General features: G+C 36.5%; 1 protein-coding gene across 1 annotated transcript in view; it reads left to right on the top strand.

Moving 5' to 3' along the window:
* The window catches only part of LOC306867316 (contactin-associated protein-like 5), a gene marked incomplete at its 3' end in the record, with an annotated part of 65043 nt that extends 54163 nt beyond the window's left edge, over positions 1-10880 (top strand). Inside the window, exons 17-24 of the mRNA XM_079412917.1 lie at positions 1276-1494; positions 3680-3919; positions 6239-6463; positions 7913-8046; positions 9025-9112; positions 9317-9520; positions 9603-9674; positions 10678-10880. Of these exons, the coding sequence (XP_079269043.1) occupies positions 1276-1494; positions 3680-3919; positions 6239-6463; positions 7913-8046; positions 9025-9112; positions 9317-9520; positions 9603-9674; positions 10678-10880 (1385 nt within the window). The remainder of the gene's footprint in view (positions 1-1275; positions 1495-3679; positions 3920-6238; positions 6464-7912; positions 8047-9024; positions 9113-9316; positions 9521-9602; positions 9675-10677) is intronic.
* Positions 10881-16789: the final 5909 nt, after the last annotated feature.

The raw sequence follows: 16789 nt of genomic DNA, 5'->3' as shown, positions 1-16789 counted from the left end.
CTGTACAGAAATTGAAATCTACACGTTAATACACACTATACTCATAGTCACACAATGCTGATGTTGTTAACATTAATAATATGAGAATAAAGTATAACAATAATAATAATTTGCATGGTTTGATGTGATATGAGCTAACCGATCTGTAGATTAAATCACCATTGGTAGCGTGATTTATTGTAATGCTTTTTTTCCTCAGTTGGTCAGAACAAACGTGGCAGACTTGTTACTTACTTGTTCAGATTGCAATATCCGGTTAAAATTCTTATTTGGGTTATATATTCCAAGACATAGGCTATAATCTGTGATTGCAAAGTACACTAAACATCCACACCGGTGCGTGACTGATTGCCACACATTCACCTCAAAACATTAGATTTGTGCCGTGCCGGAGCACATCCCACGCAAAGAAGATAATTTCACAAGCAGCTGCAATTCCAGGTTTTCAAACAGAGATGGCGACAAAGAGGGAAAATTTACGGACTGCAGCTTTAAGAATGCTATTTATTTATTTATGTGGTTGGTTTGAAAAATATGACATTTTTTCCTCTGTGATTTTTTTTTTTTTTTTTTTTTTTTTTTTATAATTGTATTTTATTTTTATATAAAAAATATATTTGTATATTAATTATTTTTATATTTGTAATATTTGATCACTTAATTTAAACAATCACAATTATTTCTAATAAATTATTTAAAATAGATTAAATTTTTAATATGACATATGACCATTTTTTTTTTTTTCTTTTTTTTTTTTCATGATCTGAACATGTTCCCTCACAGGTTTTGTGAGCTTCAGCCAATCTGTCTAATGCTTTGTCAACACAAATGTGAAATTAAAATGGTAAACGCCCCTCATATTTATGCTGTGTCATTAGTATTTGCAGCAAAGAGGAGAGGATGTAGTCAGTTTGAGTGGAAAGAGCAGTTTTTGTGAACTGTGCCGCTGAAACCATCAGCTGTGTAATTATTGTACACAGTTCACTGAGGCTGTTCATCTTCATCATGCTGCCTGCCTTCATATTTTTTTATATATTTTTCCCCCAAGTATAAGGTATAATTATTTTCACCAAGATTTGCCAAAATACATTGGCTCCATGTAAACAAGGTAGTTGCATTACAATGAGGTGTTGTTCCATGTCACACTGACTTTTACATATTTTTTAAATGTATATATTAAATACAATTAGCCTGACAATAAGTATCTAATAAATTATATACACAAATTCCTGTTGCATATGTAGTGATTTGTGTGTTTTGTTCTGAATCCCGCAGCACCCTCCGTTGTGACCTTCACGTTTGATGTGGGTAACGGCCCGGTGGTTCTGACGGTAAAGTCTCACGTGCCGCTGAACGACAAGCAGTGGCATTATGTCCGAGCGGAGAGGAATGTGAAGGAGGCGTCGCTGCAGGTGGACCAGCTGCCCTTGCGTTTCCTGGAGGCCCCGTCTGAAGGCCACACCCACCTTCAGCTCAACAGCCAGCTGTTCATTGGTAGGCACCGCCTTGAGTGACAGCTCTGTGCCAGCGGGGCGTGAGAGAATAATATCCCTGTACCTCCACAAAGATGCTGCTAATAGAGTTTACATGCTAATTACTTCAATATTAAATTCATTTCCATATTTAATTTTAGGTTTTAGATTAGCTCTAATAAATATTTCTGTCTCTTTTATGCTAAATTATGGTATACTAGTGCTAACAAAGCTTCCTGTGTTTTTTGCGCTTAATTTTGATGTACTAGCGATAACAAAGCCTCTTGTCATTTTTGCATGTAATTTTGATGTACTAGCACTAACAAAGCTTTTCGTCTTTTTTGCACGCAATTTTGTTGTACCAGCTTCTAACAGCCTTCTAACAATTAAATGTTCTCTCCTGGTGGAATGACCTGCCCAACTCAATCTGAGCACCTGAGTCCTTATCCATCTGCAAGAATCGGCTAAAAACTCTTCCATCTTTATTTGACCCTCTAACTCTAGCACTCTCTATTCTAATTCTATTCTAAAAAAAAAATATATATATATTCATTTACTGTTTGATTTCTTTAAAAAAAGCCCTACCAAAGCTTTGTTTTTTGCACTTGATTTTGTTGCAATAATGACGTTTTCTGTCTTTCTGCACTTAATTTAGTTGTTCTAGCACTATGAGAGTTTCCATCTTTCTGTGCTTAATTTTGTTGTACTAACGCTACCAAAGCTTTTTTTGTTTGTGCTTAATTTTGTTGCACTATTGCTAATGACATTTTCTGTCTTTCTGTGCTTAATTTTTTGTACTAGCACTATGAAGGTTCCTATCGTTCTGCGCGTAATTTTGTTGTACTAACGTTAACGAAGCGTTCTGTCTTTTTGCGCTTAATTTTGTTGTAGTAGCATTAATGAAGCATTCTGTTGTTTTTGCATTTAATTTTGTTGTGTTAGCTGTTAACTAAGCCTTCTGATATTTTTGGTCTTAATTTTGTTGAACTAGCCTCTAACAAACCTTTCTGTCTTTTTGCAATTAAATTTGTTGCACTAGTTCTAACAAAGCTTTATTTTTTCGTATTAGTGTTAAAGCTTCCTGTCTTTTTGTGCTTCATTTTGTTTTACTAGCCACTAACAAAGATCGTATTTTAACATTTAATTTTGTTTTATTAGCGCTAACAAAGCGTTGTATTGTTTTTTTGCACTAGTGCTAATGAAGTGTTCTGTCTTTCTGTGTGTAATGGAACCGACGAGACATGAGGCATGAGGATCCAATTGCAGACTGGTAAAACACAGGCAGGGTCAAACATCAGTAGACAAACAAGTTGAGGGCAAGACACAAGAGTATACCAAAAGCATGCGTGGTTCATCGATCAGTGAACAATATCCAAAGGGGCTAGGCAGCGAGATAATCCAGGTACACAAGCAATAATCCAAACACGGGTAAACAGGCTAGGCTAGGCTAGGCTAGACTAGACTAGACTAGGAAACTATGAAAGGCTCCGTAAGGTAGCTATCAGCAATGATAAGTGCTAGACAAAACTCAGCGATCTGTGCAAGGACGTCCATGGTTTAAGTAGGGTGTGTGATTGTGTAATAGTTCTCAGGTGTGAGTGTGTGATTGGAATCAGCTGTGTGTCATCAGTGCAATGAATGATGGGAACTGTAGTCCGATGGTGAAGTGCAGCAGTAATGTAGTGCAAGAGTCCATGTGGTGAGCGGATTACCTCTGGTGGTGAGCAAATGGAAGTCCATGGACCTGATTCAAGACACTGTGCTTAATTTGTTGCAGTAATGCTAATGAAGATTTCTGTCTTTCTGCACTTAATTTTGTTGTACTAGTGCTAGACAAGCTTTGTCATTCTTTGCTTGATTTTGTTGCACTAGTGCTAAGAATGTTTTCTGTCTTTTTCATGCTTAATATTGCTGTACAAGCTGCTAACAAAGCGTTCTGTATTTTTGTGCTTATATTGTTGCTCTAGTGCTAACAAAGCTTTGTTTTTTGCACTTAAATTTGTTGTATTGGTGTTAAAGAATCTTCCTGACTTTTTGTGTTGTTAAATTGTTGTACTAGCCACTAACAAAGCTTTATTATTTTTGCTTTTAATCTTTTTATACTATTGCTACCAAAGCTTTGTTTTGTTTTGTTTTTACATTTAATTTTGTTGTACTAGTGCTAACAAAGCTTTCTTTTTAAAATAACTACCTTTTTGTCTGTGCAGGAGGCACAGCATCCAGACAGAGAGGATTTCTAGGGTGCATCAGGTCATTAAACATCAACGGGATTACACTTGACCTTGAGGAGCGGGCTAAAATGACCCCAGGAGTCAGTTCGGGGTGTCCGGGTCACTGCAGCAGCCAAAACAGCTTGTGTCACAACAGGGGGAAATGTATAGAGAAGAGCAGTGGCTACGTTTGTGATTGCACACATTCGGCCTATGGAGGACCCAATTGCAAGACAGGTGCATTAATATTGGCAATAAATCTTTTGCAGTAATATTGAATTTGTTTGTATTGACTGTACACTTGGTTTCTGAAATATTATTGGTCAACAACAACAATGTAAAATACAGAAAGATTATTTTCTGTCAAATTTTCTTTAAGCACTGACTTTTCAAATTGATGGTGTCAATGATAGAATCTTGTTTTAAATGAATTGCTAATATTCATAATACATTTTCATAGTGACTGTTGACTGTAGAATTAAAGGTGCCATAGAATGCATTGATACAATATTTTAAATTGTTCTCTGATATGTACATAGAAGGTATGTGGCTTAGGTAAGGGCAAAAAATCTCCAGAAACGGTTTTACATGTCCATTTAAAACCCTAGTATTTGTCCCTAGAATGAAATGGTCTGTTATTATCTTATTTGGAAGGGTCATGAATAATAATGTTGAGCTCTGCTCTGATTGGCTGTTCCACAGTGCGGCTCATTTCAGTAGCTCACACAGCAGGAAAGAAACACAGGGAAAATATATATTTCAATACTTTCTCGCGCAGTTATATTGTTGGGTAATTAGACTGTAAATAAAATGCGGGCATCAGGGAGCCGCTATTAATATGCGGGGCATTGAAACTGTTTTCAAATGCACAATCGCTTTTTAGTTTCACTTTCTAAATACGCAATTGCTCGTACACTGCTTATACTATGGAGCGGCAGTGCTTACCACACATTTTACAAGATCAGATGCTTGTCAGTGGTGCTCAGGATCTGTAAATCATTCCCCATCATCCTCAGTCTTTTCTCCTTACTCTGTTTATGTGGTAACTGAAATCTTATGTACTATAATGTAACAGGCTACCGCTAGCAGCTAACCATGTCATTTTATTAGAACGCGTTACTTGCTTTCCGTGCCTTTCTGAATACAGACACCAACCCATCCCTGCACTTCATATCCCCTGCACAGCCTGGAACAAAACATGTATTTCCATGATCTGCCATTTCCGCTGTTGTCCTCACTTGTTTCTTCACAATACCTGCAGAACTTCTGATGATTCGGCTGTATAGGTTCGGCTGGCAGCTAGCATAGAACATGGGCAGGTATATTCAGATGTTGGGGGCGTACATATTAGTGATCCTGACTGTAACATCACAGTCGGTGTTATGTTCTGATTCGCCTATTTTTCAGTGGTCTTTTGCATGCACAAGATTTACATAAGAAGGAGGAAAGCTGGTGTTTGAGGCTCACAGTATGTCTTTTCCATGTACAGAACTCTCACAAAAATAAGAAAATATTTCAGTAAAGAAAATAAGTAAAGAAAAAGCATTTGCACTTAATTTTGTTGTACTAGTGCTAACAAAACTTCCTCGCAAAGCTTTCTGTTTTTTATATTATACAGCATTTTTGCACTTGTTTTTCAACCGCCAGTTATAATATCTTAAAAGCAGGTTGCTCAGTGTTTAACATCATACCAAGATCTACACAATAAATTGTCTTAAACAGCTGAGATATTCATAACTAAAATAAGATGCTAACTGCCCGATAATTGACCAACACATCTGTCTGTGACTGACACAGGTGGTTTTAGATTTTCTTGCAGTTCAAGGGAACAGTTCCTCATCAAAAATAGTTTGTTTCAACTTTATCCTCCTAAATCCTCTACTGCATATCAAAGAGCGTTCCAGAAGGAGGACGTTTAAGAGCTCGGCAACCTTGATTTCTGAAGACTGCATTGTGCCCGCAGATTGCACCTGATCAAAGCTGAGCTGGATAAAACATGAGATATTCAGTGCAGTTCTGCTATTCTCTGTCTGTCTCGCTGTCTCGGCATGACTCGTGTCCATGACCGTGAACCGCAGTTGTTTGGATGAATTTCGCTCAAAGGGTTGCAACCTGACCAATCCCAGCGGACACTCCCTGCTCAACACGCTCAATGCTAAACCTCTCTGCTGTCAATAAGCCTTTATCACATTTGATCCTCTGATATGTCAGACAGCCGAGCCATTCAACGCTCTGTGAATGAGACGCCGTTCTTGGCTTTGCGTTTTCTTTATTGGACTCTAGAGGGATGGTGTTTCTATTCTGATAATATTATGAGTAAATGAACACCATGTGATGCCCAGGGGTCGGTTTCAGTCCAAGCATAATTTTGCATAAGTTTAAATGATTCATTTCCTCTGCATTTTCCACTCTGTCCATTCAGCGCCGTGTCCTTGGTGTTCGACAGCACAGTAATATGCTGATAGGAAAACAAAAACACGGCCAATCACTGTCTATGATCTGCCCACAAGCGTTTGCACCAACATTTTCATGCTTTTGTGCTTTCTTCCTTTCCAGAAGTTTCCATGTCCTTTGAAAGCGGGTCCTCAGTGACCTATACCTTCCAGGAACCGTTTTCTGTGATGCGCAACCAGAGCCGTCAGTCCTCGGCTATCTTCGCCCAAAGCAGCAATTCACGAGAGAGCATCGCCTTCAGTTTCCTCACAACTCAAATGCCTGCCATGCTTCTGACAGTCAACACCTATCATCAACAGTACATGGCCATTATTTTGGCTCACAATGGTACTAACATAATTTTACATTTTTTTTTTTTTTTGCTATTGCTTTTTTTTTTTTTTACTTAAATTTGGGTGATTCTCTCAAAATATTTTTAGAACATGTTTTGGTCATACAGTACATCATCCCAAAATAATAAAAATGATACATTATATTTATATTATTTTTAAAAATAAATATTTCACTTCTCATTATTATGCAGAAAAAAAATCATAACTAATGCAGAAAACCCACATTCTCATTAAAAAAGAGAAAATAAATAAGCACATTTTTCACTCATGCAAAAAGTCTAATTATTAATGCAAAAATTACATGTATGTATTTTGTATTAGTATATTAATTATCATGGTAACATTTTATTTTAGGGTCTCTTAACTAGTTGCTAATTAGCATGCATATTAATAGAATATTAGCCATTTATTAGTAGTAATTATGCACATATTAATGCCTTATTCTACATCCCTAATCCTACCCAATACCTAAACTTAACAACTACCTTACTAACTATTAATAAGCAGCAAATTAGGAATTTATTGAGGGAAAAGTCATAGTTAATAGTTAATAAGTGTTCCCTATTCTAAAGTGTTACCATTATGGGTAATTCAAAAAGCCCATTCTTATTTTTATTGTATGGACTTTGTGATTTTATGCTAATCAAAATGTAAATATGTAATATTTTCAATATTAATGTCATACATATATATATATATATATATATATATATATATATATATATATATATATATATATATATATTATATTTTAATAAAACAAAATAAGCACATTTTTCCCTTTCATTATTGTGGGAGAAAGTATCATTATTAATGCAAAAAAAAAAAAAACTCATTACTTTCATGTATATTGTATAGTATAATGTTAATTATTATAGTTTGTATAGTAGCAGAGTAGTGTCCTTTTTTTGGACTGCCTTAAATATATGCTAATTAAAATTTAAACGTATAATATATATGAAAATTAAAACCACCTTTTAAAGGAATATTATGGTAATGAGAATGCAAAAAAGGGTCCTAAAATAGTTTTTTATAATAGGTATTGGCTAAATTGTGTTCAAATAAAGTCTAGAATTGTATATCATCAGAGGATAATAACAATGACAATACTGAATGCAGCAGGAAAATTGTATATTTCATTTTTATTGAAGATTTTGTCCTGTTACGGCATGTGCCAAATCACAGTGCTGTATTGGCCAATCAAAGCTGTTTTTTGATTACCTTCAAACTGTCAGTAGATGATTACTGAAATGATGGTGATGGTGATGATTGGAGAGCAGCATCCTTTTCTGTGTTCCTCGTATTTCAAAACAGCGGTCAAGCTAGCAATTAACCTCATCAGTGGGGAAGGAAATGAGCCATTCAATGTGTTGTGCTGACTTGATTCTGTCTTACTTATGTCTCAAATTCCCTGCGTTTCTTGCGTCTCATTGGCGTCCCACAGGGAGTTTGCAGATTTGGTATCGGCTGAACACAGAGAAAGAGCCTGACATCTTTACACCAACATCCGTTAATTTGGCCAACGGAGAGCTCCACAGAATCCAGATCCATAGAGAAGGAAGGGACATGTATGTCCAGGTAAGTTTTGCATATAACATGAGCAGAACAAATTTCTTAATCGTTTACTGTCCCTAACAAAGGCAACGTACATAAAAATGTTTTATGAACAATTTTGAATATGTATGTTGCAGGGATGCAACAATTTACGTAAGTATGGTTTTCCAACAAATTGCCCAGAAATTCAGTTAAAGCTTTCATACAACAATGTATGTACAAATAGTTTTAATAGAAAAAAAATGACACTGAAATTCAATTGAAGATGTTTGTTGCATTCATGCAACAATTTACATACAAATAGTTTTACGAACAAATTACATAGAAGTTCAGTCAAAGGTGTGAATCACATTTATGAAACAATTTGTGTACGAGCAGTATTGCGAATAAACTACACAGAAATTAAATTAAAGTTTGTATTTTGTGACACATTTTTACATTTTGCAAACATTAATGTATAGGCCACATTTTTGTGACAAATTATGTAAAATTGGATTTGCATAAATTCGAAATAAATGTTGCACTTTAATTAAGAATGGTTCGAAAACACATTATATTCTTGAGACAGTTTACATAAGAATGGTTTTACAAAATAAATTACATAGAAATTAATGAATGCATACATTTTAATAAGAATGCTTTTACAAACGATTTACATATAAATTTTGTTCCACTCGTGTTTCATAATTCAGTTCTGTTGTTGCTGAGGGAAAGTTGTAGCATCATTAATTGCATTCCTCTCAATTGATTTAGATCAGACTTTTTTCGGTTAAATAAAGTACCCTGATGTGCATGGCTGATGATATGATACATTGAAGTTTTGTACACCGGTAGCACAGACTTTATGAGCAGTGCTTAAACTCAAGGATGTCATCAGTATTCTTCACGCAGTGGTGCAGATTAACACGTGGCAGCTTTTGTCTCACACCAATAAAATATTTGTAGAATCTTGCGAATGTCACGCCGCATCTCTCTTTCTCTCTGCATCCTTCTCCTTCTTAGATTGATAAAGATACCAATCTGAAATACAGCCTGTCCACGGACAAAGAGTTGATCACGATAAGGTCTTTGACATTGGGGAAAGTCACAGGTAGGCGGTTTAATTAAACTCCAAGATTAAAGCTGTGGGTGTGCGATCTTGTGTTTAACTGACTTAATTCACCACACCAAGCCACCTTGAGATAGTTTGATGGGCAAGAATCCTTCATTTAGCACTAAATACACTACTTTAGTTTAGCACTATTTATTTGGCAAATAAGAACTTCCTGAGGTTTGGTCCTCTTGCCTCTGTCAGGTCGAGCTGGTGTAGATGAGGAGGTTCTTCAGGCTGGATCAAGAGGTTTCATTGGCTGTCTGTCTTCAGTTCAGTTCAACCATTTGGCTCCTCTCAAGGCAGCCATATTGAATCGAGGCAGCTCGTTGGTCAATGTTCTCGGTAACCTGGTAGAGTCAAATTGCGGAGAGCTGGCCGATAAGTCTTCATCCAGATCTTTGTCAGGTTGGTTAATATACCATCTTATGTTTTCAAGAAATGGCTAAATGAATGGAATCAGTGTACAAACAATAAACTTTATTCACAGATCATGTAGACACAGGAAGTAGAGGAAAAAAACTTACGAATGCTGCCCAAAGTGACTCCGCTGTAATTGGAGGTAGGTGCTGCTCCATTTTTTAATTAAAAAATAAAAATAAATAATTAAATCAAACCTTTTACAAATGAAGAGTTCAGATGCAAAAGCCTCTAAGTGCCGTCTAAAATGTTCTTATAAATATAGGAGCCTGATACAAATGCTCATTTTAGGTTTAGTTATTTCACTTTATTTACATAGAAAAGGACCTATACATTGCTATTAGAGTAAAATTACTGACCCTAAACATAGGAGCCTGATGAAAATGCTCATTTTAGAAGAAAATTTCAGATGGCACTTAGAGGCTTTTGCATCTGAACTCTTCAAATATCTCACAAATATATCTTGTCAACTTTTGGTAAGGTCTCTTGAAGGTGCAAAAGATGGCATTAAAGGTGTGGTCCCATTAGCAAAAAAATTCAGGGGCAAAAAAGGTCCATCGTTAATAGTGTAGCTATTTATAAAGCATAACTCGTGAGAAATGGCGATCTTACATCTGAGTCAAGACTGTATGTGTGTAATTGGAGGTAAGTGCTGTGTTCCTGCTCCATCTTTTAAGGCGAATGTGCTGTAAAATCAAGCCTTTTTTATGAATATTTTTGGTAAAGTGTCTTGAAGGTGCAAAAGATTACTTAAAGGTGTGGTCACATTGGCAAAATTTCAAATGTCAATAGTGTAGCTATTTATAAACCATAACTCATGAGTTACTTTCAAACCAAGCAGCTTTTTGTTGGTCAACATGGCAAATACTCGTGTCCAGTCTGTGTGGGAAAATCTTTCACCTTCCTGCGAAATTCCTAATTGTGTGGATTGCTACTGAAATAATGCATTTTGCCTGTGAAAACATTGTTAAATGTGACTGCACCTATGACCAATTGTAGAAGTTGCATTCAAACTAAGCAGCTTTCTGTTGGTCAATGCATCGAATCTATGTGACCAACTTGAACCAGTTGCAAAATGTGAATGAGCAAATATTTTGCCTTTGTGCATCAGCACAAGTGCCACTTACTTATTCTGTCTCTCATAGGTTTGATAGCAGCAGTAGTGCTCATTACCCTCTGCGCTGTGGCCGTGATGACCCGCTTCCTGTACCGCCATCGACACGAGCGTACTCGGCAGATGGCCTCCGTCAAGGAGAAAGATCACCAGCCCAGGCCAGAACTCAGATACCGGGCTGAGTTGGACCTACACAGTGCCATGAGAGACAGCAGGAAAGAGTACTTCATCTGACCTGTGGTATACGAACCTCGTGACCCCCACTGAGTCGCTGCGACCCTAATGTCCGGCGCCAACTCAGTGGACAGGGATTGGGGACAGGAAGTCAGCTGAGCCTTGTGGACACAGCCAGTGCCCTTCACCCTCCAAACCACTGTCCTTTAGCATCCAGGATTCAGGGAATGGAAAGTACACAACACAGATACGTTGAATTATAGCGGGACGCAGGCAGTGTGGCGGATTTTAACAGACCGGGTTTATATCGGTGGTTCTTTGCTGCGGTTTTAGACAAAACGTTCCCAAGAGTTAGAAGATCAGGTGGCTTCAAAGCTCAGAAGCTGTACCCAAACATGGCCTTCAGCCCTTCGTAGAGGATGGAGAATCAAACGTTTGAAGCCACTCTTTTGCTTTCAGGGCTAATTATTTAACCAGACAACAAAGAGATTACAGAATCATTTGTGTGCGCACACATGCGAATCACTCTGGCAGACAAACAAACACTTGACTGTCTCCAGTCTGTGGACCATGACCAATCAAACGGCTCTGGTGCAGTACTGATCCAGCACGAATGGTCTTGTTCAGCCACAGACGAGCACAATGTAGTGAGGCAAATAAAGTGGGTGATGTTACCAGTGGGGCTCTTTCACTTCCTCCTTCCTTTGCTCTGTTTCTCCTTCATACATTCACTCCTTGTTTCCTTTCCTAAGGACTACTTAAAACAGCATTCGTAATGCATTTAGCTTAACAGTCATATGACAATTTGCAGAGAGAGAGAACAGGAAATATGACTTGATTGTATCCATGATTGGGTTGTGAAAAGCAGGTGTTATGTTTCAGAATGGAGGTGAGCGATTGGAGGGGAGGGGTTGATGATAACATTTGAAAAGGAGGCGGAGCAAGTATTTCATTTAGATAAAAGTTCCCAAAGACTTATTTTATTATTATTTGGAGTAATTTCCACTGAAGAATCATTCAGAATAAAAACATTTAATTATGGTTGTCATATATTTCAAAGTGAAACTGGAAAAACGTAGGGTGGAATTTTATTTAGCGAGATTTGATTGGATCATTAAAAGTAGGAGTGATATTGTTCAATATTATTTTTCCTGCCAACTTGGTTACATCAGCAGAAAAGTATTGTGGAATATGTTTTATGAAAAACACTGATTCATGCACAATAAAACCTGGATTATTTATTAAGAAATTAGGCCCACGTAGTGTCAATTTTCATTTCGATTTGTTTGTAAAGACCCCATAAAATGATTTGACGCAGCTTTTGGGACTGGAAATTTGGAGTATTCCCTGTTATTGCTTTATTTTAAATAGCAGAAAGCCTTTACTTTACAGCATAGTTTGCATGTTAAATGATGTTGGTATCTGGGGAAGGGGAATTCTCATTCAAGAGGATTTGGACACATATCTGTGTAGTTCTCAAGATGAGTCCTCAGTCTTCTTGATCTGTTTTGCTAGAATTGATTGTAAATCAAGATTGTAAAATTGAAATGCATAGAGTGCTTAACGTTTATTTAGTCAACTTTTAAAGGCGCGCTACCATATAAATGGCCTCAAAGCTAATAGACGTGATCTTACAAGCCACGGAACTCTAATTTTGATTTCATAGGGTCTTTAAGTAAAGTTATACAGCCAATTTTGATTTTATGTTGTCTTTAAAGTCTAAGACTCACTCGTTCAGTGCATATGTTTCTAGTGCTATATCACTCTACCACATGCTTTTACAGGTTTGCTTTTGGAAGTGTACATCTGATGCACCCTACAGTATAAAGATTTTCCAGGTCATAATGCGACTCCTAAAATCTGAAGTCAGTGATTGGTTCAGAGAAATGTTGTTCCAGAAACAAAACAACAAAAAAAGAATGTTGAAAGGATGCTCTACTTGCATTTATCACGTTAAAAGTGAAGTGACATATCGCCAAGTATGGTGACCCATACTCAGAAATCGTGCTCTGCATTTAACTCATCCAAAGTGCACACACACAGCAGTGAACACACACACAGCAGTGAACACACACCCGGGGAGCAGTTGGGGGTTCGGTGCCTTGCTCAAGGGGAGAGATTGAGGGTGGAGAGAGCGCTGGACATTCACTCCCCCCACCTACAATCCCTGCTGGCCCGAGACTCGAACCCGCAACCTTTGGATTACTAGTCCGGCTCTCTAACCATTAGGCCACAACTTAAGTGGGTCTTAAAAACAAAAGTTTACATGGCTCTAGCTGCTGACAAAAATAAGCTCTAAAAACTTTTTTTGTTTGTTTTCCAGAAAAATCTATACATTCTTAAATCAACATTAAAAAGGATAGAATATTGAGAATATATAAATTAAGTTTAGTTTTATTACCCTATTTACAGGTCTGTTGTTGATGTTTCTTGAGTTAATGATGAATCTATTTTTTATGCTAAATAAACAAACAAATAACTAAATAAATGAGTAATGATTCTCAATATTATCCTAAATACCATACATATTTTGCTTATTTGTACTAGATGAAAAAAGAAAAAATACAGAAAATACTGATTATATATATAGCATTTCAAACTCTCAGCAAATGCTTAAGAACCTGAAATAAGGCCCCAATATTCCCCAAACAAGTAAGAAGAGACATTTACTTTTATGTTTACTGGTGTAAAGTCTCATATGCTGATCAGAAATAGCCATGATTTTTTCCGGGAACACAAAGTTCCCTGTGAATCACAGTTGCAATGAAGGGAAGGTTTCGCATTGGAGTGCATCAAACCAGTCCACAATAAACTCTTAGACTGGGAATATGAGAATTCATTCTGTACTGGTGGGACCTGATTCTATTGCATTATATTCCAGAGGAACCAAGTAATGGAGTCAAAATATAGTTCACAGCCTTTTAAAGGTTGCCAGGTCTTTCCCGTATAAGCCTCAAATTAGATCATATAATGATTGGTTCCTCGCTGCTATGAGATATAATCTAATTATTATTGGTTCCCGGACTCAACATGATAAAAAAAAAAAATTCTGAACAGAATAGCATAGGAAAGGGTCAAGATGTGCAGATTCCTCCGATAATACCCACAATGCACCAGAGCGAAGCTTTGAGGCTTTCCCCCTCATTTGTCATTTTCAGTGGCGTCGGGACAAAGAATCAGTAATGCTAGATATTTATCTAGCCGTGATCTATGTAAATGTCACTCCCGCGATAGAACAGAGATGATGGATCCTCTCTCAAACAGCCCTGGGCTCATAACTGAGTCCGATTTACAGCTAAATCCATCTCAGCATGGATAAACACCAGCCGGAATGTTGTACCACGATTGGCTCATACCTCTCATTAGATTTCGGTGCGTCTCACCGAGGTAATGAATCCTCAATCTCAGATATTCATGCTAGCGAAACTGAAATGAAGCGGGATGGCTTACCAAGCAATTTTAGCAGCTCACAGGAAGTTTAAGACGTGATGTGAAAGAAAAAAAAAAACACATCACGAGAAAAACAAAAATGGGAGCTTTTTTAATGGTGGCAGTATATCCACACAGAAAGAAAAAAAAATGTAGCGAAGAAACCATTTTCACTCAGAAATTGCTAGTAAAATTTAGAAGTAATTACAAAGAAATGATAAGTAATACATTGAATTAAACATTAACTTTTCTTCAATCATTTTTGTTTTATAACTTCGAAAAATCATATTTTACAGTGCAGGTGTGTAGCCACCATAACAAATGCAGGGGAAATAACTATAATAATTATAAAATAGTTCATATGAAAATATTCTATTAATATATGGAATTAACTTATTACATTTTCAGTTTTCATTTTAGTTTAACATTTGTAATTTTGTAATTTGCAATTGTTCTTTTTTAAAAAATGTCTTTATAGCTTTCTTTTTATTTCAGTTTTAGTAATAATTTTGACTAAATTAAAAGGACATTTATGTATGAATCAATCAATCAATCATTGCACACAAGCACTAATACCAGTCTAGCTAGCCCATTTGTCTGCTTTTGAATAAAAAAATCATTGAGTATTGTTGGATGAACATTAAAATGATTGAGTCAGGTTAATAAGGCTTATCAATTCATTCCTACAGCCCTAGGTACATCAGTTGTGAGCTGTTAGTATTGTGAATTTTCTCAGAAACCTGGAATATGAAGTAGTAGCTGCTGTATTTGAAGGACTGGAGTATCGTGTTTGTAGCCGTGGGAGTTGTGTTATGCTGTTTTGTAGATGTTTGGTTTTAGCAGAAATTCGCAGAATTCGCCAAGCTGCTGTCACGTAAGACACACATCTCGCTTCCTCCATAACAAGCCAGAACATCCGCCAGCCCAGAAAGCACTAACAAATAACTCAACTTTCACAGAACTAAAATCTTGTTATGCGAACAGTCTTGGTTGCATTGCTTCGGCTGAATGCCATGGGTCTGCTTGGATTCTTATGTTTGTGAAAAATCAAAAAAACAACAAAAACTGTGGTGTGCTTTGCCTAAACACATTTCTGAAGTGCATATAAATCTTTAATTAACACTACAAATCACTGAAAATTTTATGGACTATAATATCCACTAATGGTGTATTGTAAATAAATGTATATTTAATAATAAAAAACAGACATTTTTGGTAGCTTTATGTGGTACATTTCTGTGTCATCTTTTCTTCTAACCACTCATTAGTAATAGTTATGTTAGAAAAGATCTTGACATGCATTGAGAATCTGTCTTGGTTTTGAGAAGAACAAACAATGAAGTTTGTTCTCGTGGGTTTGAGTTCATTAAGCAAGTGTCAAGTGTTAGAAATGTCTGCTTTGGAACTGTATAAAGACAAACATGGGTTCATTTTTGCACCGAGTTATATTTTGTCCAAACTTTTATCCCGCCTTTTTTTTTTGTAGCATCATGAAGCACCTTTATTTTTAAGAGTGTACTATGCAATAAATAAATGATCACCACCACCTCGTACGTGGTTATAATACCATGTTTTCCTTCCTCAACATTTCATAAAATAATCAATTTTGAGCTGCATAAAATCAAATTAAACATTTAAAGGAGATACGTCTTGTCCTATCTAGTCAAGTCTCAAGTATTATTTTTTGTTTTTTGTCACTGAAAGCGAAATATTGAGCAATGTTAAAAAAGCTACAGCCAATCAGAACAAAAATACAGCTATATGCAGTGGGATTTTGGACCAATAACATTTCATGCATTACATAAATACAAAAATAAAGACCAGACGTTACTGTAGCAGTCAACACTTTATTGTACCTGTTTCTGACACAATATTTCATAAAACAATTACGTTATTGTGCTACAGAAAGAGAGATACTCATTGTCTTATTGTGAGTCACAACGCAGCAAATTTGGACTGTTTTTGCTATTGTTGCCAAAAGCAAAATATTTTGACTGAAAAAAATTATCAGCCAATCAGAACAAAAATCTAAAACTGTAAGCAGCATGATTTTAGGCCAATGAGATGTCATTGTGTGCAGGGCTACCTTGTACAACCAAAACAGAAAGTGTCAAAATGTCTAAATGTATGACTTGCACAACTAGTTCAAAGAGTTTGCTTAAAGACTGCTCAAATGTAGTACCATGCCAGGTTTCACTGTTAAAGTCAATTCTCGTTTTAAGAGAAGGCTTCATGTATCGGTTTCCACGAAATGGAAGTGCTGATCTAGAATCTACTACTATCCCATTGAATATGATCTTTGCAGTTGAACCTGGGACGACAGTCGTATTCGAGTTTCTTCATACCGATGCAACAAAGCTTCAGACGCTGATGCTGAAAGAAAAAATAAATAAATCAAGACCAGTTAAAAGCTTTTGGAGGAGAATTCCGCATCCGATGCAGGCAGCACTTTAGGGATTGTATCAGGTATCTGAGTGTCAGGGAAAATAAAGTCCAGGTGAATGTAGCGAGGTAATTCTGAGTCCCTAATGCAGAAAGAC

Source organism: Barbus barbus, assembly GCF_936440315.1.
Source record: "Barbus barbus genome assembly, chromosome: 49".
NCBI classification, from domain to species: domain Eukaryota; kingdom Metazoa; phylum Chordata; class Actinopteri; order Cypriniformes; family Cyprinidae; genus Barbus; species Barbus barbus.
The sequence above is the reverse complement of the archived record's forward strand: the minus strand, read 5'-3'. Positions and strand labels throughout refer to the sequence as shown.